The sequence below is a fragment of the Seriola aureovittata genome, chromosome 1, assembly GCF_021018895.1.
Source record: "Seriola aureovittata isolate HTS-2021-v1 ecotype China chromosome 1, ASM2101889v1, whole genome shotgun sequence".
In the NCBI taxonomy this organism is placed as follows: domain Eukaryota; kingdom Metazoa; phylum Chordata; class Actinopteri; order Carangiformes; family Carangidae; genus Seriola; species Seriola aureovittata.
In genome coordinates this window covers 19,233,848-19,255,701 of record NC_079364.1, presented here as the reverse complement: position 1 = coordinate 19,255,701, position 21,854 = coordinate 19,233,848, and the positions used below count along the sequence as shown (strand labels likewise).

General features: G+C 39.4%; 1 protein-coding gene across 1 annotated transcript in view; it reads left to right on the top strand.

The window, feature by feature from the left end:
• Positions 1–21,854, top strand: part of LOC130174222 (CUB and sushi domain-containing protein 1-like) — a 409,154-nt gene that overhangs the window by 305,447 nt on the left and 81,853 nt on the right. The window contains exons 30-34 of the mRNA XM_056383857.1: positions 1,671–1,809; positions 5,621–5,808; positions 8,310–8,504; positions 19,771–19,887; positions 20,001–20,114. Of these exons, the coding sequence (XP_056239832.1) occupies positions 1,671–1,809; positions 5,621–5,808; positions 8,310–8,504; positions 19,771–19,887; positions 20,001–20,114 (753 nt within the window). The remainder of the gene's footprint in view (positions 1–1,670; positions 1,810–5,620; positions 5,809–8,309; positions 8,505–19,770; positions 19,888–20,000; positions 20,115–21,854) is intronic.

Sequence of the window (21,854 nt, the reverse complement as noted above, 5' to 3'; positions counted from 1 at the left end):
AGACAAATCAACTGCAACCTCCAGGTGAAGTTATGTCTAATGTCAAAAGATGCTGCTGCCGGATAATCTGATGGATATCCATACAAGAGGTATGCTCTTTAGAATCAAGGAGAAGTTGAAAATGTGCTGAAGAAACTGTGATTGGGATGAGCATTGAATGTCATTCAAGAAAATTCAACATGCAGTACCAGAACCTCCTAAATTTCATCCTCACCTCTGCAGCTGTGCTGGACGAGCGGTCAGTAAGGCAGAGTTGAGATAGTGAGGCGTGTGGACATGAGTAGAAGGGTTCAAAAAAGAAAGTCAGGTCAGCTTTGTCGCATTACACAACAATAAAGGTAGCTGTTGAAAAATCAGAGCTTGTTTGCTCTTTTCCTCGATCATCACCACCCTCAAGCCCACCTGCTGCTTAGGGCCAAGTGAGCCTCCACATGCCACTCCACACCTCATTCACACGATTCTGCTGCATTTTGTATTTCAGTCTCCTACTTTCTGCTATGCTTTCCTTCCTCCTCAGCTCTTTCTGACACACTTAATGTCCTCTTCCATTGGTGGTAGGCTGCTGCTGAACTACATGACTTTATTGGGGTAAAGTGTCAAATTAGACAGAGTAGATGAATCAAAATCACCACATTCACGTATAGGTCCTGATATGTTGGATTTTTTGTTATTCAAGGTTCAGGACTAGGTATGACATCACCACATATAGCTGAAGGTGGGATGTAAACAATGTGACCGAGCCCAATGAAAATTCCCGCAGCAAGTAGGATGTTGTCCACCCCTCCAGCTTAGAGCAAAGGACTACAGACATTTGCCTCTCTGTTGCCTTCTCTTTATCAGCCAGCACTATCAGTAAGTCCTCCACCACAGTCACAGAGACCAGTAATTTGCCTTGTAACCATGCCTGTGAAACACATTATGCTCTGTTCCTGATATTGCCTCTGACTCTTTGCCAGTGACCTCACGTTTTACATGACTGTAGATAAAAAGTATGGCTTAAATCTTCCTCCATTTTCTCTGAGCTGAGCCTGCACTTTAACCTCAGGTGGTGAATCCCTGGGTGTTCAGCAGCTCCTAAGATTAAACCAGCATTATACACAATAGTCTAGTGCGTAAGTTTGCATGTGTCTGTGAGTGATTTGCAACTGTTAATGCCTTTGTTTGCCTCTATTTCACTGTTGATAATCCGTCCACACCCACCTGCCAACCCCAAGACACCTCCCCATGTTTCAAATTCTTCCTTTACCAAATTGCTGCTTGAACGCATTTGTCTCTCTTTTTAGTATCTCTCTCCTGCTTTCTGGCTTGTTGTGGAATAACAGGACTGCTAGGGGTGATTCTCGCTGCTAACTACCCCCAGCTCTACACTCTGTAACTAAATCTCAACATCTTTCCCTTTCTTGCTTTTGCTCTTTCACCCTCTCCTGCTACCTGTGAAGGTAGTATCAGCAGTCCACAAGGGGTAATTCTTCCTCTCCTAACCAACTCCTGCTATACCTCCCATCACTAACTAACTCTCTTTCTCTCTGCCTACCTGTGGGTGTTATATAAGTGGTCAGTCAGGGGTGATTTTCTTTCCAAATTACCCCAAGCCCAGTGCTGTGTAATCATCTTTTTTTCTCACTCTCTCTCTCTTTTTTGTCTGTCTCTCGCTTTTTCTCTGTCTACAGCAACCTGTGGGGGTAACATCAGTGGACCCTCAGGAGTAATTTTGTCGCCTAACTACCCCCAGCCTTACCCCCCTGGGAAAGAGTGTGATTGGAGAATTAGAGTCAACCCTGACTTTGTTATTGCTCTCATCTTCAAAAGGTAGGCCAAATAAATTTAAAACATGGCACTGTATCTACATACCTTTGTCCTAATATGTTTTTATCTGTGAAACACTGCTCCCTCTCAGGTATTTCTAACATTTTGATTCACTCAATCAAACATTTTATTTCCACTGTATAATAGGTAAAAATAACCAACCAACATCTTCAAAACAATGATTTTATTGTTTAGTTTATTGTTGCGTTTCCTGTGGGGCTTTTCTAAAAGGCAGCATGAGGGCAACAATAAGAGGTGACTAAACAGAAGACACATTAAACTGGTAGATTTGTGATAATTTGCTGTTAATTAAAGATTTATTTTAATTTTGCACTCAAGCTAGAAAACACAATATATTACTATCATAATGGTACCATAGTAAAAGTACCATATGCTATATGAAACATGAGCTATTATGTCAGATGTTGAATTAAGCTGATTGGGGGGTGAATATTACTCTGAGAAAATACAAAGTTACCGATGCATGCGTCATGTTGGTAAACGGGACTGTCTTTATAATGTGGTCAATATTGAAGTTTTTGTTAGACGAATTATTGCACACTACACTACATACCATTCAACGACAAGAACGATAAGACAGCAACAGAAATGTGTATTTTTTCTTAATTTTGAGGCAATAAAGCTGCAGCAAATACATCAGGGCAGAGCAATAGTCTCACTAATGTTATTCATTTTTAATTAGTTTATCCATATAACTGAGAAAACATTAAAATTACAAACTTAAAGATTTAGGGGATGGATGGGGTCCCCAAGTATTTTCTAAAATATATTTCTCTTCTGGCTTAGATTAAAAAATGTATCACTCTCCATGGACTTGGTTCATGAGTTTAGTTTTAGTTTCTGAGTTTATTTTTCAGTGTAGACTTTGTATGACTCACTGTGGCCCACACAGAGTCAAAAAAAGGTCAGTGCTATATAGTCAGGGACGAGGCCCAGTTTATTCTAACATCCAGTTAAGGATCATTAATGTAACCAATAAACCCATGTGAGTGGGGAAAATAGGTAATACATCTGTCTATAAAACTACAGTAAAATCCACGTTTATCATAAGTAACTACAGTGGCTTAAAGATTAGTTTGAGATGAAATGAACCTGAATTTTTCAGTCAGCCATTTTTTAAATTTACTTTGTTAATCATTGTGAACTTATTGGTAATTTCCTATAGATCCTGAATATATTTGAGCATGAACTTTTTGACTGTATATAAAAGAAAATATTTTGGTCTCTTTCATGTGTTAATAAAAAGGATTTCTGACCATTTCCAACTTTTGTTTTTTTGGTAATACAGCAGCGTTTATTTACATCCCAAGTCCTGATTGTGCCTCAGTTGTGAATATTTTACAAGTCACAGTGGTTAGGGGCCTATGACTAAAGCAAAAGTGAAGATTGGAGTTTCACATGTAGTAAAGAGATAAAAGCAAAGCAGAATTTCTCCAGATTGCCAAAGGAAAAAAAATGACCCAATTTTGGCTTCATGTTTTTCAGCTGGAGAGATAATTCCCTTCTGTTGTAACTGTGAGACAGTTTTATTTTACTTTTAATGAAGTTGTATTGATATTGGTTGTTTTGTGAATCCCATATGTCCTTTCTTTGTCACTATTCATCGAATTCTAACCTGGTAATTATGTTTTATAAACTCACCTGAGATAGACTTTTATTGACCCAGTTACTAATGACTTTTGCCTTTGAATGAGATCATGGTACAATTCTTGCTTCTCCAATCTTCTCCAAAGTTCCCCATTTTTTGTTATCATTATTTGAGCGTTCATGTCCAACTGTCCCTTGTTTTATAGCACTGCTAAAAGGTATCATCCAGAAGTGTTTCTTTATGAAATTAGTGATATCATGTTCTATAAATGTGCTGACTACAGACTACTTAGAGTCAATGGAAGGAAAATATATTTGCATTGTTTTCTAAATGAGAGGACTGACTATTTTGTGACACTCAAAATGTACAATTCCTAACTTTAAAACTAAAATACACCTATTAAAGTTTGCATGTTCACTCTTAATTTGCAATTTTTTTTACTCTTCTTCCGACATGAGGTTATGGTGCTCAGTGAGATCTTTGTGTTCTTTTTATGACATTTAGTAGCTTTAGCATTCAGACCCAGAATGTATCACTAATGCAAAAGGTATTAACATGGATCATTTTAATGCTTTGTTATTGCAAAAGGGGCTTATGTGTAGTTAAGCCCATTCTGCACCAGATATAAACACAGGGCTTAAACTTGAGCATTCTTTGCACTAATTTTATCTTTCGTAATGATTACATATGTTTTTTCAAGTTGAAAAGTCCTTTCTGATAATAAATATTGTTGTCAGCCAAATTACACCTTTTTGGCCCAAACACAGAAATTAATTGTTGCATTTTCAACTCTTGAAGTAAAGCAAAAGGTTAGAAAAAGGAGGGGGCATGTGAGAGAAGATTCCTGTAAATCTGGATTTCATTCATAACATTTTTGTTCATTTTTTTGTATATCAGTTTACATTTTACATTTCTTGCCAAAAAATAAATCTTGTGTATCCTAAATGCCTAACAACTATGTTAAATGCATTTCCTAACTCATACAATGTTTGGAAAAACCTATTTTAAATGCTCTGAAACCTGCATTATTCCCATCATCTCTTCCCCTCTATTGGCATTATGATACGTTTTTCGGTGCATTACCAACAACAACTGTTACCACTCTTTGCAGAACCATGTAATTACCTCATGTCCGTAGTTGTGGCATGAATGCACGGCTTTTTGTGTATATGGTGATAGAACACAGGATACAAACAATACAGGGATTTGCTCTTCTAAATGTTGCACTATAGCGTCCCTCATGCAGGAAAACGCCACAGGGTACCTTCATACTAGTTGTCAATACTGCTACACTCACACATCCTCTCCCTCTCTCTCTCTCTTCTTTATCTGTCTTTGCTCTGACAGGACACAAATGCACACACACACACATACATGCACACAAAGTTAAGTTCTATGGCTTCCAGCCGAGTGCTGAGCAGCTGGTTTAACTAGAAAGGTAGGAGACAGCTAATATGCACATACACACTCTGAAAGTAAACATAGTGATAGGTGTATATGTGTGCATGCACGTGGATGTGTGTACACACTCATACAAATTTGTCTCTGTGTGATAAGTGGGAGACAGGGCTAACACAACCTCTTTCAGACAAACACAGAGACTTTGTGGGAAAGAGTGTGTGTTCATGTGTCTTGTACTTTTACACTCATGAGCACCAAATGTCTACATGTATGTATAGAGAGATGAGGAGAAGTTGTCAAAGGGAAAACCAGCAAAACATCCATTAGTAGATCCAGGCAGCGGGTTAGAAAATTCAGGACACGTATTTTTATACATTTTTCTACTCAAACACATTCACACATGTACTGAGGATATCAAAATACATCATGACTTGTCCTTACATGATGAGTCAACAGAATGATTCACTTAAGATGACGCACACATTTTTATTTTTCTAAAATATCAAAAAGTTACAATGTTTTAAATTAAAGATGAAGAAGAAAACAACAAATATTTTAATTTTTCATTCTAATGCAGTAAACACATCCCAAAAATATGTGGAAATATAAGTAAGATAAGAAGACCATTAAAAGAGAGATAGCACAAACTAATTGACAGTTACTAAATGAGGCACGTATTTGAATTTAGTACACAGCACTGGATTAATTGTTTTTCAATTTGAACACACACACGTACACACACTCCTCCTTGACTTTTAAACCTAACTAACTTTCTCTGTTTTGTGTTTATCTTTTTACAACCAGTTTTAACATGGAGCCAAGTTATGACTTCCTGCACATCTACGAGGGTGAAGACTCTAATGGGCCGTTACTTGCAAGTCTCCAAGGCAACCAGGCCCCGGAGCGAATAGAGAGCAGTGGTAACAGTCTCTTCCTGGCATTCAGATCTGACGCCTCACTGGGCATGTCTGGGTTCGCCATCGAATATAGAGGTAATTAAACCCTAAATCTACAGCTTAACATAATGTCCACTGTGTTTTCTATAATGTACATTTTCCAGCGAGATCCCCTTTAAGGTACATAATGATCAAATATTGTAAAACTATCTTATCTACAGACTATTGATTAGTTTTGATAGTAAAAGTAAAGCAAATAGTTCAACTTCTTTGTACTAGTAGCAGTAAAAGTAGCTGTAGAAATGATGGTAGTGGTAGTAGTAAAACAGCAGTAGTAGTAATAGACAGTAGTATAGTGGCAGCAGTAATAACAGTAGAGGCAGTGCAATATTGCAATATTAGTATTAGATGGTTACAGTATTGCAATTTGTACAGTGGCTGTAATAGTAATCAACTGGCAATCTCACAGCAGTGCACTATAGTTCAAACTACAAAAACAAACCAGATCACCTCGACATATCGTTCATGCCAACAACTTTGACAATACTCCTGATGAATTGGAGGACAAATAAGTGCTGTATTGATATTTTACTTTTTAAAAAGATATTGTGTGGGTCAGATAAGGCTTTTGCGCCTTTTTGTTTTAGGCGCAGATGGGAAACATCTGCCACAAACACATCATTTTAGAGAGTGTTTGCAAGGTGTGTCTCTCACCTCATTGCATTTGCATTTAAGGGAGGATCACAGGAATAACAGGGACATGTTGACAGTGGCTGATTATGTATTCCGCTGGATCTATTAAGGTCGCGCAATTTCCGCAGCAGTGCCAAACCGATTTGCAAGGGCCACAAGGAAGGCTGTGGTGAGGGAAACAAACATACATAAAAATCAATCATCAGAAACAAAAATTAAGTAATTAATGAGTCAGTATCTTATTAATGTCAGTGTGAGTTGTGGTTTGTGTTATAAAACTTTTTTTTTTAACTTGACCCTTGGCTGCAGCTGAGCCTTTTCTTGTAAGTAAATGTTAAATGATGAAGCTTCTAAGTGAGTGTTTTTAACTCAGAATTTGATTTGCCATAGTTTATTTTTCTTTTCCAATGACTGTATTTTTCCCTTCTAATGAATTAATATTTAGATAGGTGCTAAAGATTATATCATGATTCACAATAAGTTATATTTTTAGTAACAGTAACAGGTCAAAGTAAGTGTTTTGCAGTCAGGATCACAGCATTATTGGTTCTTTTCTCCTTTACTTGCATAGTGTCCAGGACCTGGCTGTGTAATGAGCTTCCCTCTTAGTAAATCAGATGCTGAATAAAAGTAGATTGTGGTTTTCGTAGTAAATATGGTCCCGTATTTGTCCTTTAACTACTTGTAATGGATGTTCTGTGCACTAAAGTTAAAAAAAACAACAACAACAAAACAACAACAACAAAAAGCTATCACTGTCACTAAATGCATTATGGTAAAATGTTGATACAGGAGGTCTGTTGTGCAGACGATAGTATTTTAAGCTGCCAACTCTATTAATTCCATCCTTTCTATACATCAGAGGTCTCTTTCAGTTGAAAGGACATGCTGTTCCATGTCAGCCCATGACTTGTTTACTTCCACAGATTGTGACTCATCCTGATTTTACAGACGTTGCTTGACTGCGGGTGATTCAACCACAATAGTCAATGCAGATCTGATGATTAGTTGTTTGACTAACTAGAGGCTAGATCTGCTCTGTCAAGTTTTATAAACTCATTTTAATCTTGTTTCTCTCACTCCATTTATCTCTAATTAAAAAAAGATTATCTCCCTCTCTGTTGTCTGTCTCCTCACACTACCTCACAACTCTGTACTTTTGTCATTAATTCACTACCTTTCATCTGCCATCTCTCTAATTAAAACACAACCTTAATCATCTCTGTGTTTTACTTCCATCTTGCCCTCCACCTCACTCCCTCTCTGTCTGTCGGTTTCCCTCCATCAAGCCCAATATCTAATTCTTATTGGATGATCACAGGAAAGCAAACAAGCTGGCCCAACGCCAAGTCATAAAGATCCAAGAGAGTTTTTGACCATGGTTGACACCTAATTTTTTACTCCTCATTTTTTACTTCCTCTTTTTTTGACTCCTCCTTTACCCTTATGTGTTCCTTGACCTCCCATGGGGGAAAATATATTAAAAGTTAATAGAAGATGTTCAATATAGCCTATATATGGGGTCAACAAATAGCAGCCTATCGACTAAATTACCACCAAAATAGTTTTGCCCCAATTACTTTTTCTTTATTGAGCTGCATAAATGATTTAAGCATTTTTTAGAAATCTGTAACTATTGGCTATAACTGTATATTTAAATTCGAATGAAAATGACATGAATTTGTCATCAATAACACCAATGTGGAGAGCAAATCGTTACAGTGCCTTTTTCTGCACCACATGGGAGACTGTGGTTTAGTGCATGGCCCTGATGTTGGCTCTAATGACCTTACCATATGAATAAATAATGAAAAATAAAAACTGTTCATTTTAAATTAGTAATATTCCAAATTAGTTGGGCTTTGTCTTTGTGCAATAACACAAACCCTCTCCATTCTCCACAGAAAAACCAAGAGAGGCCTGTTTTGACCCTGGCAACATTATGAATGGCAGTCGGACAGGTTATGACTATAAACTGGGATCTCAGGTCTCGTACAACTGTCACCATGGCTACACAACTGTGGGCGGGGATACCATCACCTGTGTCATGGGGCATGATGGGAAGCCAGTGTGGGACAGGGCTCTGCCATCATGTAAAGGTAGGAGACATACATCGGGAACTGCATCCTTACAAACACAGTCACCAAGATGATGGAAAGCTGATGTTGGTCAATACCTGCTTATTTTGCACTATTAAAAAACCACCTGCTTGCATACACACATATATATCTTCTCATCATATATATATATATATATATATAGATATAGATATAGATATATATGTATCTATATATATATATATATATATATATATGGTATACTACAGTGTTACTGTCAAAACTGAATCTCTACAGGCATCCTGGTAACTGAATGGTTAAGGTGCATAACATTTAAATGCAGTATCCTCTATTTGATTCCAGCTAGGGACCATGTGTTAGTCCTCTCTCTCTCCCTTGTTTCATGTCTACCTCTGTGCTGTCAGTTATTCAATAATGGTGAAAATGCCACAGAAATGTTTTTTTTTTTTTTTTTTTTTTTTTTAATTTCACGTAGTACACAACACTTGTGGTTACCATAGAACTCCACTTAGGTAGCAATACCATGCAAAATTATGATGACTGATTTTCCAAAACTTTGTTTAAATGGTGTAAAACTTACTGGTCCAATAACTACAATTTTGTTTGTGTCCAAGTGTATATGTGCGTGCGTGCGTGTGTGTGAGCGTGCGTGCATGCATGCGTGTGATCTCTAAAGTGACAGAAACCTGACCTGGTCCATGTGGCTAAAAAATTCAAATAAGCCACAGAGCAAGGTAGCAAGACAAGGGAGGAATTTTAAAATGAGCAAGAAAGACACACACACAGACAGACAATACACACTTACTTATACCTCTTAACAATTTGACAAAGCCTCCCGTGAAAGCTGTGTTTAATAATGTCTGAGAGACAGTGAAGAGGGGGGTTGGGGGTGGAGGGTGGGAGAGAATAAAGATGAGATAATTGCACTCAGAGTAGCTATTTGAGACCAGCAATGAATAACAGACGGCAAGGAAGAAAAAAGCTCATCAACTAATTTTATCTTATTATTACATTCATCTAGTTTATTTCAAGATAATACTGCCACTTATTGACTAAAGATATGTTACCGTTGGAATCTGGCAAGTTCAGCTGTTGAACACAAAGAAGACAGGAAAATCTTGCTTGTAAGGGTTAAGAGACAAGAAAGTAAGAGCTGGGGGAGGCAGAAATCTAGAAAAAAAAATCCAGAATTTGAAGATACAGCTGCTCTCTTGCAGCATAGGCATGCGCTTCATAGATGCACACAACGCAGCCGTGAGGCTTTGGCTGTGGTAGCAGAAGGCTAAAGTATAAGCAACATTCAACATAAGCACTACTCGCCAGATTTCATGGTAAAATACATAACCAACCACTACAAGACAATTAGATATCACAGGAAAATGAAGTAAGCAGCCTGTTACCTGTCCAGGACAAGTACAGCAAACTCTCTCAATCTGAATGCTTCACTGCTATTAACCTTAGACTGCATATAAAGATGGATTTAGCCTCCGTGATGTCACCCATAAGTCTCTGACGAAGAGTGGTTTTGAAGCTCAGAATGGGCTGCTCCACCCTTGCCGTCGTGGCAATTTCTGATTTTGCATAACTCTCCTGAATATTGACACATATCCATCTCAAGGGACGTATACACACACTTGCATTTGTAGAACAGCCAATAGGAACACCCTCTGAAAAGACCTGTGATTGGCCAAAGTTACTTTATGTCTTGAATGTATAATCGCGTTGTCTTGGTGCACTATCAGCCCACTAAAAGTAATTTTGCAGTATTTCCAGTCAATCAGTTTGCTAGTCGGTCACTCAGATAGGCTATCAAGAAGTCAGTTAATCAGCTATTGGGCAGTAATTTAACCAATCAAACAAATATAAAACAAATGTAGTTATTTGGCTGGACCGCTGACCAGCCAGTTACTTGGGCATAATGAAGTGTTTTCAGTGTTTGGCAACTTTAACCAACCCTCTCCGTGATAACACAAAGAACTGATGTTCATTAGCAAATGAGTGGCTTTGCTTTCCTTCACAATAATATATTTATGAACACAAGCCAAGTATTGACATTTTAGTCATATTTGAAGGCTAATAATGGAAGACCACATAATGGTTTCCTATCAAATAAAAAATGATCTGATACTCAGAATGGCATCGAACTTCATCTGGCAATTGATTCATGTCCTTTTACTGTAATTGATTTTGACATAATTTCCTCCATAAGGTGTGTTTCTTTCAGGTTGTTACTGTGGTTAAACAAGATTAATACAGTGCACTTGTATTGTAACTCCAATACACAGAGTGTCATTACACATTATGAATTCTTTTATCATACTGTCATTCTGGGTTCATCACAGTGCACAGAAAGCATTATTATATTGGCTCCTGTGCCAAACTATAGCCCGATAGCTTGAAAAATATATTAAACATTGACAGTTTCATATATTCCCATGTTGTGACTGTGTACATGATGTTTTAGAGGTTCTTGGTTGAACCATATTACAGCAATATCAGGCCTGCTGTTCATTGGATCAGTTGTCTGCTCTGTTTCTTCACAGCAAGACAGTCTTGAATTTGGTTCCTGGCCCAGGCCCTCTCTGTGTCCCAGATACATGGATCGATCTGCTGAGAGTGCTGTCACCTAAACTATAGGACAATTCACATAATCCAAGCAGAACAATTTAACTAAATCCAGTCCTACCCAGTAATCTTGCTCTTTTCCTCCCTCGGCTCTTATTGCACATTGAATTTTCTCACCACATAGTTAGGGAAGTTTCTCTGTCTGTCTGTCTCTCTATCTTTGGGCAGCTCCTGGGGCTTTTAGACCAAACTCATTAGACAGGGTGAGACCTCTTTAAATAATACATCTCCACTTACACTCCCACTGTCTCCTCTCTTCTTCCTCTCCCCACACGTTCGTCTTTTCTCCTCCTTCTCTTTCCTTTTTTTCTGTAACTACTTCTCACTCTCCTCTCTCTCTTCCCTCTGTTTTCATCCTCTCTCTCTCTCATTCTGCCTTCCTCCCACCTCCTCTATCTGTGTCTGATTTACTCTATATTTTTCCCTCACTATTTCTCATTGGCTCTCTCTCCCATTCTTGCTCTCTGCCTCTCCCTCTCTCTATCTCTCTCTCTCTCTCTCTCTCTCTGTCTCTCTCTCACACACACACAGATGCGCACACACGCGCACACACACACATACACGCACACCTCCCATCTCAAACCGCTCTTTTATTGGTTTCCATGGTAACTAAGAGCTGGTGCGAGAAAGAAGGAATTCTCCGTGACTGTTGATAGGGTTACGTGTGTGTGTGTGTGTGTGTGTGTGTGTGTGTGTGTGTGTGTTGTGTGTGTGTGTGTGTGTGTGTGTGTGTGTGTGTTTGTGTGTGTGAGAGAGAGAGAGAGAGAGAGTGGGAGAGAGAGAGAGACAGAGAGGTAAAGTGAGAGAGAGACGTAGCTATTACAGAGTGCCGCCTAGAGGCAGTATTCACACACACAGGCACACACACACACACAAACATGCACACCAAATACAGTATACCACTGGTAGTTATAGATACAGGCTCAATCTTTGATGACACTATATATGTTTACATATCAGTTTATATGTTAGATCCACAGAAGTTCACAGCTGGCCATGTCCTGTGTGTATGTGTGTGTCTGTAGTTTTGTACTCGTATATTGTTGTGGAACATTGTCTATGTTCCTGTTATGAAGACCCAAACAAACTTTTATTTTGTTTGTCAACTGAGATTATATCAATTGATTCTCCTGACTGAAATACTTTTCTTCAGTCTTAAACTGCCCTTTTTACCAGAGAGCCAAGATCTTCACAGAATGCTTGTGTGTATTTTAAGGGTTTTTCTTGTTTGCATTATATGTCACAGAAGTCAGGAAAGTTCCAAAATGTTCAAAACAGCATCAATACCATCAGTACAACAAAGAAACCCTGTCATAAAACAGGACCATTTTACCACTTCCCTGTGGGGTTTGAGACCTATGGAGCTGTTTTATTTTTTACATGCACACAGGTAATGTGAAACACAGTCCTACCAATGGTGTCACACTATCCTACTAATCAACAAGTGGTGGTAATGCTGCACTGCATCAGCAAAGGTAAAGAAGACTGTAAGCTAGTAAATATAAATGCAAACAATGCCAGATTTATAATACTTTAAGATGAGCTTTGCAAATGTTCAATGGGGAAAGGAAATACACATTACACATTTGTTGAATTTATTTTGGTGGAGACCACTGTGTGACAACAACTTCTGTTTGTTTAAAAGAAATGTCCACGGAGCCCTTTCAAAGACAGTCAACACTTGCTTCACAGTTATTTAAGAATAAAAGCCTTCCAGTGCCTCAAAAGGCATAGTTCCCCTGTTCCTGCTAGGTTTTTAATTTGAAAGGAGGAAGGGTTCATTTAATTGACAGCTCCATGTCTTTAAAACGATAGATATCGCAGCCACCGCACTTGGCAGAAGTTACCTCCTGCTCTTTATGCGGGGTGGTTGGCATTGAAGTCGCTCCCTTCAGACGTTGTTCAACTGAGGGCCGAGCTGTATGTTTCAGACCTTGGGACTTCACAGGGTTTTCAAGTGGGCACCCCACTTCACCGGTGTTTCATCAACTGGCCCACGACACTTCAGTGGAGCTTGACAGCAGAACCAGCATCCTGGAACTGCTCCCTAGGCCCTTCCGGTCTTCACAATTCAGCTCTGACCCCCCTCTCCTCTGCCAGCCTAGTTTAGCCACTGCTCGCTTCTCTTTAGCCACAGCCATCTGGATGCCGTCTCTGCCTGCCTTGAAGTGTCGTTCACCAGGTTCTTGCGGGTTGCACCTCTGACCCCGAGCATCCCCAGTGCGCTCCAGAGTGACTGTCCAGGGAAGCCCCTGCAACCAACCTCCACTGGTAAGTTCTAGGCTATCCACCCTCTCTGCTGGCCCTCCAAGATGAGGGACCGATATTTGCTCAGCTTGCGTTCATGTGCCTCCTCGATCCTTTCCTCCCAGGGTACCGTCAGTTCTATCAAGGCAACCTGCTTTGTTGTCCGGGACCAGAGCACAATGTCTGGTCAGAGGTTGGTAACTGCTATCTCCTCAGGAAACTTGAGTTGCCTTCCAAGGTCGACTCTCATTTCCCAGTCCTTTGCCGTACCAAGGATCCCTGTACATTTGTCCCGCCTGCCTGCCTGCCTTCTCCCCAGGCCTGAGAAAGCCGATAAAGCAGAGGCCTTTGTCTTGGGCCTTGGTTCCTTGTCGCTTCCTCTCCTTATCCAGTCCATCGGCAAGTCGTGCCAGCACCGTGGCGCCACCTGAACCTCCCCTCAGTCAGGCTTGCTTGACAGGAGGACAGAATGTGTTCCAGGTTTGCTGGTTTATTGCACTGTGTACAGGAGTGATCCTCTGTCACTCTCCATCTTTGGAGGTTTGTTGGCGTTGGCAGTACATCATAAACAGAGCTGAGCAGGAACTTTATCCGATGCCCCTCCATATTCCAGATGTCTTTCCAACTCAGAGATCTCCCACGGACACCGTCCCACCGGGTCCAGCTGCCCTGCTGTTTCATGGTTACTGCCCTGGCTTGTCCGCCCTCTTCCTCCACTGCCCGAATCTCCTTCTGCACCATCTCTCTCCGGTCCTTTGCCTTTGCCTCCTTCCAGCTTGCTCGGGTGATGACTCCCAGGCCTAGCCTCCCTTGAGTCACCGTGCCCATGATATCAGCATGTTGTAAGGGCTCCTCCGCTTCCGTTACTTAACCTAAATAAAAAGATCAAATGAAAACAGTATTTGTATTAGTTAGTTTGACTTGACTCAGTTTTCACACTGGTGTAATTAGAGTTGTAAAAAGATGCATTATGCTGACTTAACAGAGTACAGGTAATTCAACCTCTTCTTAGTGTGTTTTTTTTTTTACCCAGACTGTATTCGTTCAAGTACACCTTTACAAGGTTTTTTACTAGTGGAGGATACATGCAGGTTGGGTTCACAGGCTGAGTGGAAGAGCGCTTTTCATATTGCCTTTAAAGAGCATATTGAAAAATAATTTCCATCACTGTAAGTCTGTTTTCAAATCATGTGTACACCTTCGAGATGAAACCAATGACTAATAATCTGCTTCCTGATTGTAGGAAATACTCAGGCTGCTTCTACATATTCAACATCCATGTTGTTTGCCTTTTGTTCTGAGGTACACTGACAAGAAACACAGACAACACACTATAAATCTGTAACTGGTGGGAGTTAGTTGTTGTTGTTAATGACAGTTGACAAGTCTTACTTATTGCAATTTCCCTCTTTTACTACTTTGCAAATCAGTTTTGTGATAAAGGATGATAGAATTTTTTGTGTGAGGAACATTCAGAGTCTAAGTGGCATAGACAGTACACGGCAAAACCATTTTTCTGAAGTTTCAAGGAATTTTATTGTCATTATGTTTTCTGATGAAAAGAAAGATACTCTGTTGTGTATATGTAGAGCTCAGTCAAGAGTCTGTGGTTATTTACGCTATCCAGATGAATTCCTTTCCCTGAAAAGTTGATGTCACTGTAACTGCTGTGTTTATGGTTGTCAAAATTAGTGTGTTACACAACTTTAAAAGTTTAGGGCATTTCAAAGATCTTTTCTTGTACTCTCAATACCACCCCAAAGCCTCCACTGTGTGTGTAAGAGGAAAAGGAAAATGAGACACAGACAGTGAGACGTAGGACTGCGAAAATGTTTTGTACATGTGTTCTTCTGTATGTGTGTGGATGATCAAAGTGCATGGATGCGTGAGAGAAAGAGAATGACTTTCATTGCGTTTTTTTGCATTTTTTTATATATGTATGTGTGTGTGAATGATCAAAGCAGATGTGTGTCAAGGCTTTTGATAGGGCTGACACCTGAGCCTAGAGCAGCACCACTGGGGGATTGTGGGTAGATCAAGACAAGACCTCTAGACCTCAGGGGTTCAATGCAGCAGCACAACAAAAATCAATCCAAAAAATATCAATCGATGTCAGTGCGCGGGACCAGGAGGAGAGGAAAGAAAGAGGATGATTACTCTGATGCTTTAGGAAACAAAAAGAAAGTAGGGAGGGATAGTAGTGGGGAGGAGGAGGATGAGTAGGTGGGAGTACAAATGTCTAGCAAAGAAATAGAAACCAGCCAAGTTTCGCTGTATCTTTCATTCTAGGCATGTAAATCAGTTTTACTGCGCAAGCCTTAGCCAAGAATAAAGGCCCAGTCTTAATGTCCACATTCACGCTCTCATAGACTTTGACATGTGTTACTGAAAAGCCTGCAAGGGCTCAGGGCTGTCCCACTGTGAAATTGGAAAGTGCTTCAGGGTTCTCTGGTGCACTTTTTGAGCCTTTTATGCACAGTTTCCTTCAAGACTGAAATGCTGAAGATTTTGCTTGAGGGAATTACCCTCAACAGAGTGTCCAAAAAAAAACATTGAAAGAGCTAATAATAAGGAGCTAATAGATACTAACAGGGTATTGTAATATTTTAAACATGAGCCACAGTCAGTTTTATTTAAGTACACATGAAAATCACATCCTCACATCTTAGTGGCAACAGACAAGTCCGTGACCTAGGCAACATATTAATACAGAACACGCTCTACCATTTCTCATACAGCATCTTCAACCTCTGCACCCTCCTGTTCTCACATTTTCATTTTCAACAAGCACAGTGGAGGTGATGATAATTAAAGTCTGTTAGGGATCACAGCTGATACCGTGGGTGGACACTGGGATGGGGCCACAGAGGTACACACGCACACACAGAGGTACACCCACAGAAATATACACACTAGCAAACAAAACAAGACAAGAAGTGTAGTCTACAGGCCAGAAAAGGTGAGAGGAAAAGCGTTAAGAATGCACAGCATGTGTGTTTGGGGGACGGGGGTTGGCGGACACACACACCACACATACATACACATTCACAAACACTTACACCAATTTCTTTGACCTCTGCTTGTCTAACCTGGAGTATAAATGTGCACACGCCCACATACTGTTTGCACACCAGGCTGAAGATGGATCAAGCTACTGTTAGGTCTGTTTCTCGTGGGTCATGCAGCCGTAGTAGGGATTAATAGGCTTTTCTTTTTAAAACTGCAGCACTCTAATACAGGAGATCCCACAGTGTGCTCCAGCTCAGCACAACATAAATTCATTCACTAAAGTTTTTATCCTGCTGTGTTGCTGTGAAGAGGATGGACCTAATCTGAAGGGGATGCAGCAGAAGTGCCATTGCAGTTATAAAAACATGTGCCACTGCATGTTGGCACATTTCTAGCTTTCTAAATAGACATTTTAATATGATATATAGGTACCATATACTGTTACATCACACCGTAGTGCCATAGGATGTATTGATTACAGGTGTGTGTTTTCTCTCATCCATCCACAATCTGCCATCGTCTATCAGAGACGTAGCTTCTTTTATAAAATATTTTATTAATTTTGATGATAAATATAAATTTAGATGTATATTGTTTATGGATATTATTTGCATACACACACACACACACAAATACGCATGCAAAGACAGAAATGAAAAGCACTGTACTTTAGCATTATATAATAAAAAACCTTGGAGCCGCAAGGGTCCAAGTGATATTTGGGGACAACATGAATTTTCTGCTAAACTAAACAACTTTTGAGCCAAATGCAGTCAGTTGGATTTTTTGAAGAATACATAAGAATAACAGATTAGAGCAGTGATACGCTCGCCAGTTTTGAATGTAGTGGGCAGTGCCCCCAGCAGCAGGAAACAAATGAAAAAAAGATCCATGTTTAAAATCTGAATGCTTCATTGCAACATGATGAACTACATGATGAACTACTACCTATATTGTTACCTTCTGCTGTTGCTACAGTGTAGTACGTAAGTATCTGTACGGTGACATTTTGTGTTGCTTTGGCTATATCCTGCAAACTGGATGAGCGTGAAATAGTGACAATTATGTTAAAGTGTTGACCATCGGGTTTAAGGGTATTTGAGGGTGTTTTAATACTACCTCATGATTTTAGGACAATCCAGCAGGAAAAAGAACCTAACATACACATAGGACCTATCGAAATGTAAGACAGAAGTGTTCTATGAACAAACAGAGGAACCTCAATCCATCTAATCATACTTTTCAGGAAACAAACAGTAAGTGAAGCTGGCTGTAGTTCAGACCTGGCAGAGCATCACTAGGGAAGATACCAAGTGTGTGCTGATATCTGTGGGCTTTAGAACTGAGTGAGTCACTTATTTATTTATTTTAATCTTTATTTATTCAGAGGACTATCACTGACAGCCAAGTTCTCTTTTTAAGGAAGGCCACGATCAGTCATACAGTTGCACACATTCACACCTGGAATTTACCCAGAATAACCACAGTCTGATCTGTTGGCCACTGACCAGCTCCACTGGAGTGGTTGGGGGTTAAGGGCCTTGTTCAGTGAGAGCAATGAGGGAAGGGAAAATGCTGCTCTTTTACTTTCTCCATACAGATGTAACCTTCCAGTAAAGGGGTTATCAAATATTTTCATTACAAATATGCTGGAGTGCAAAAATGTGTCACGGTCCACATTTTCTGTATATTGTGACCAATGTATAAAGTGGCTGTAGCCATCCATTTTCTTTATCCATTCATTGTATTCAGAGTCATGGAGGGTTCCCAGCATGACCTGTGTGATAGGTATTGTAACCCCTGGACACACTGCTAGTTAAGCACAGGCCTAACACATACAGATTGACAATTTTTCACATTCAGTGGCCAGTTTACAGTCGTTAGGTTTCCAGTTTACCTAACAAGCACTGTTTAGTGGTTGGCATTAAGGTGACAGTATATAGTGATTAACTCCCTAAACAAGTCAAGGTCTTACCTAGTGCAAGCTAAATCTGACTATAATTTATGTGTGTCCCTGCAATTCTAAGACACTGTATGTACACAAAAGCACATTGCAAATCTATTTGTGCTTGCAGCCTGTGTGAAATTAGCATCTGTTTTCGGGGCAATGGCTTTTTATGTACTCAGTGACTAGATGTTTTTTGTTAGTGAAGGAGCACTCAAAAGGTGCAGGGAAACAAAAATAATTTATAAAAAAAAAATGAACAAAAACTTACAGTTGCAAGCAGCATTGAGCAGGCCCTCGCACTGTCACACACATTGGGGATACTGGGAGTAGGCAAGTCAATGCAGCTGTGTATCATCACGACCAATGGATGCCATGTTTAGATGTAATATGTGATTTCCTGCTATGTGGCACCAAACATTATGCGAAGCATTATGTACATAAAACATGTATATTTTCACCCCACTGTCACCTGCAAAGTTTCATGAGTTTTTGAGAATGTGTAGGCCCTCAAAAATCGGATTTATTTTCAGGAAGAAGAAGATAAATTACCAGGGCAATTCCAATAGGGTCTTAACACCTGTCAGTGCTCAACCCTAAAAATGCCAGTGTAGCAGGCCGGGCCGTTCTGTTAAATAGAAAAAACACTTAATCAGTTATCAAATATCAGATTAAATATAATAAGTTTGGACAGTCAAGTCTGAAAAGCTGCTGGGCTGCATATAACCAACACCATGTCGTATTACAAAAACATGTAATTGAGTAAGCATCAGTCTGAGTTCAAATTGATTGACATAACTCAAAATGCCCTTTTTATATGGTGTTATAAATTTTGCAGATATTGTGTTCATTTTACTGCTTTTTTTTATTTCTCAAAAGCTGATTGTTATTTTGTAATTCAGTGCAACCCCCCTGCACACCTCTACATTGTGTTTTTAACCCGTTCTGTGCTGCGATTTCTATAGAATATATTTTATATTCTTTTTATATTATATATTCATATTCATTATATATTCTCTCGCTTCCCACAATAACCTTCTTTTGGCACATTTACAGAAACTTGCACTTGCTCTTCAAGGTGAATAAGTTTCCAGACATGGCCCTTGCAATTTGTGAACATTATTAAGTGCAGGAGATAGACCTACACTTATATATCATGCTGCCATTTGCACAATCCTTCCCTAAATGCATACACATAAAGCCGAGAGGGGCACTTCACGAATCTCACGGAAGATGCACCTTGGTAAACAGATAAAGTGCCTTTCCAGACTGGTGAATCTGTTTGATAATAATATGCATGTCTTTCAGGAACAGATTGTGTTTGAAGTGAAGTGCAAAAGCCTTTATGAATCTTGCCCTCTCTCTTTGAAAAATACACACTTTAAAAAACATGTGAGCAGTACCTAGAACATGGCATTAAGATGTTTTTAAAGTTTAAAAAATCTCTCTGTCTTTCTACAGCTCCATGCGGTGGACAGTATGGTGGATCTGAAGGAGTTGTTTTATCTCCAAACTATCCCCTAAACTACACTACAAGACAGACTTGCTCCTATTACATCACTGTGTCTCCACAGTTTGGTAAGTGCATAAATAAGCATACCGTACATGCTTATACAACACAAAAGCTAATTTATATATTTATTCATTTCTATGATTATTTGTCTGTCTTCTGGTTTGTTCATCTTCTCCAGTGGTGTTTGGTCAGTTTGCCGTTTTCCAGACAGCAATGAATGACTCTGTTGAGCTGTTTGATGGAGCCAATGAGAACGCTCGATTGCTTAGCTCCCTGGCTGGGTCACATTCAGGTGAGTCTCTGAATGGGACTGATTAAGTGTCAGACACAGCTGAAGGAAGGCTATTGGGTCATGCTACCATAAAAGAAACTGGTTTCTGATTGTTTTTTTTTCACCTGTGACTTAACATGCCATTCTATTTTTAAAAAGCTGCCATTCAGTTTTTATGTTTTAAAGTTTTCTGCTGTTTTCCTTTTTTGGTTGCTCCTGAACACATTTTTGAACAAGGAAAATAATGAAATCCTCTGTAAGCAAGCAGCTCTTGGGGGCTGTAGAACACAACACCAGTGTTCGTTATCACAGTTTATTTGACAGTGATGTATTTGGTGAAAATCCATTATGGGATATCTTTACAAGAAGGAATCAGCAGTAGGGCCCGTACAACGTATAGTAGCACTGGTACTCCACAACATAATCCTCCCTGGGTTTCCTTATCCTTCAACTTTGAGTCATCCCAGTTTGGCAACAGTTTGAGGCGCTACATAGTAACACACTTAGAATGGATGCAGATTGAAAGATGAGGCAAAAATCAATGTAAATGTCATAGTGTGAAGAATGAAATATGAAGAAATATTGATTAACATAGTTTCTGGCTAAATGTGCTCTCATTGCCTCAGAGTTTCATGTTCCTCTGTTGTGTGTCACGGCCAGGGGGCTTGCTGCAGGGTAACCCCAGTGGAACTGACATTTAATTTCTTTCTGTGAAAAACAGGACTTTTTAAATATTTTCTCTGTTTTGTTTATTCTTTTGTGTGCTTGTAGAATTACGAGTGAGAAAAATTACACTGTCTAATAAAAGACAAGACTGTAACTACCAGTAAAGTTATCTTAACAATAACTAGAGGACAGTGGAGTTTGAGAATAAAAACATGAATATGATTAATGATGATAGTTCCCTCAAACATTTATTTCTATTGTACACCAAGGCCCATAGTTTTGTTTCTATATGCTTTTTTTTATATTTTCCTTCATGGAGTGGATCAGTGAGCTTATATCAGCATATAAAGAGGATGTGACAGTTTTTGTTTGGCTAAATGTAGCTGCACATTGTGCAACATTTTTCTTTCCAACTACTATCCATCTAAGTTAGTTCAAAGGAAAGAGGCCAGTTTATATAATATAGAATGGGTGGCTTATTCCTTAAAGTTAATTTGGGTTTGAAATCCTCCTTTTGACTAAAACTGGCAGCGAAGAATGAAACACACCAGGCTTTACAAAATAAATGTTATCCACATCATTACCCTATCATTACCATGCATGTATACTTGCACACGCTCACACATACGCACGGGCAAACAGATTTGTAGCACATTGTTCCAGCTAACTGACTGATTATCCTGACGCACAAACACATTAAAACATATACACGCATACCAAACTTACACATACACACACACATCCCCACGCAGCTAATGATGGCTCTAAATGTCAGCCACACCAGGCCATGTTTTTCTCATTTATCACTGTTACTTCGTTTCCCTGTGTATGTGTGTGCCTATAAATTTGTGTGTATGTCCCTCTGATTTGGTGTGTGTGTATATGTGTGTGTGTGACTGTTCTTGCATTCTTACTCTTGTGAGGACTACATTTTACCACAAGGCGAATATGACAAAGAAACCCTTCCAAGAGCTATGTTACGACTGTAAACCATATACAGTACAGACTGCGTGTGTGTGTGTGTGTGTGTGTGTGTGTGTGTGTGTATGTACATAAATGTTCATAATTGAAATTAAGTTTGTTATGTTCTGTGTC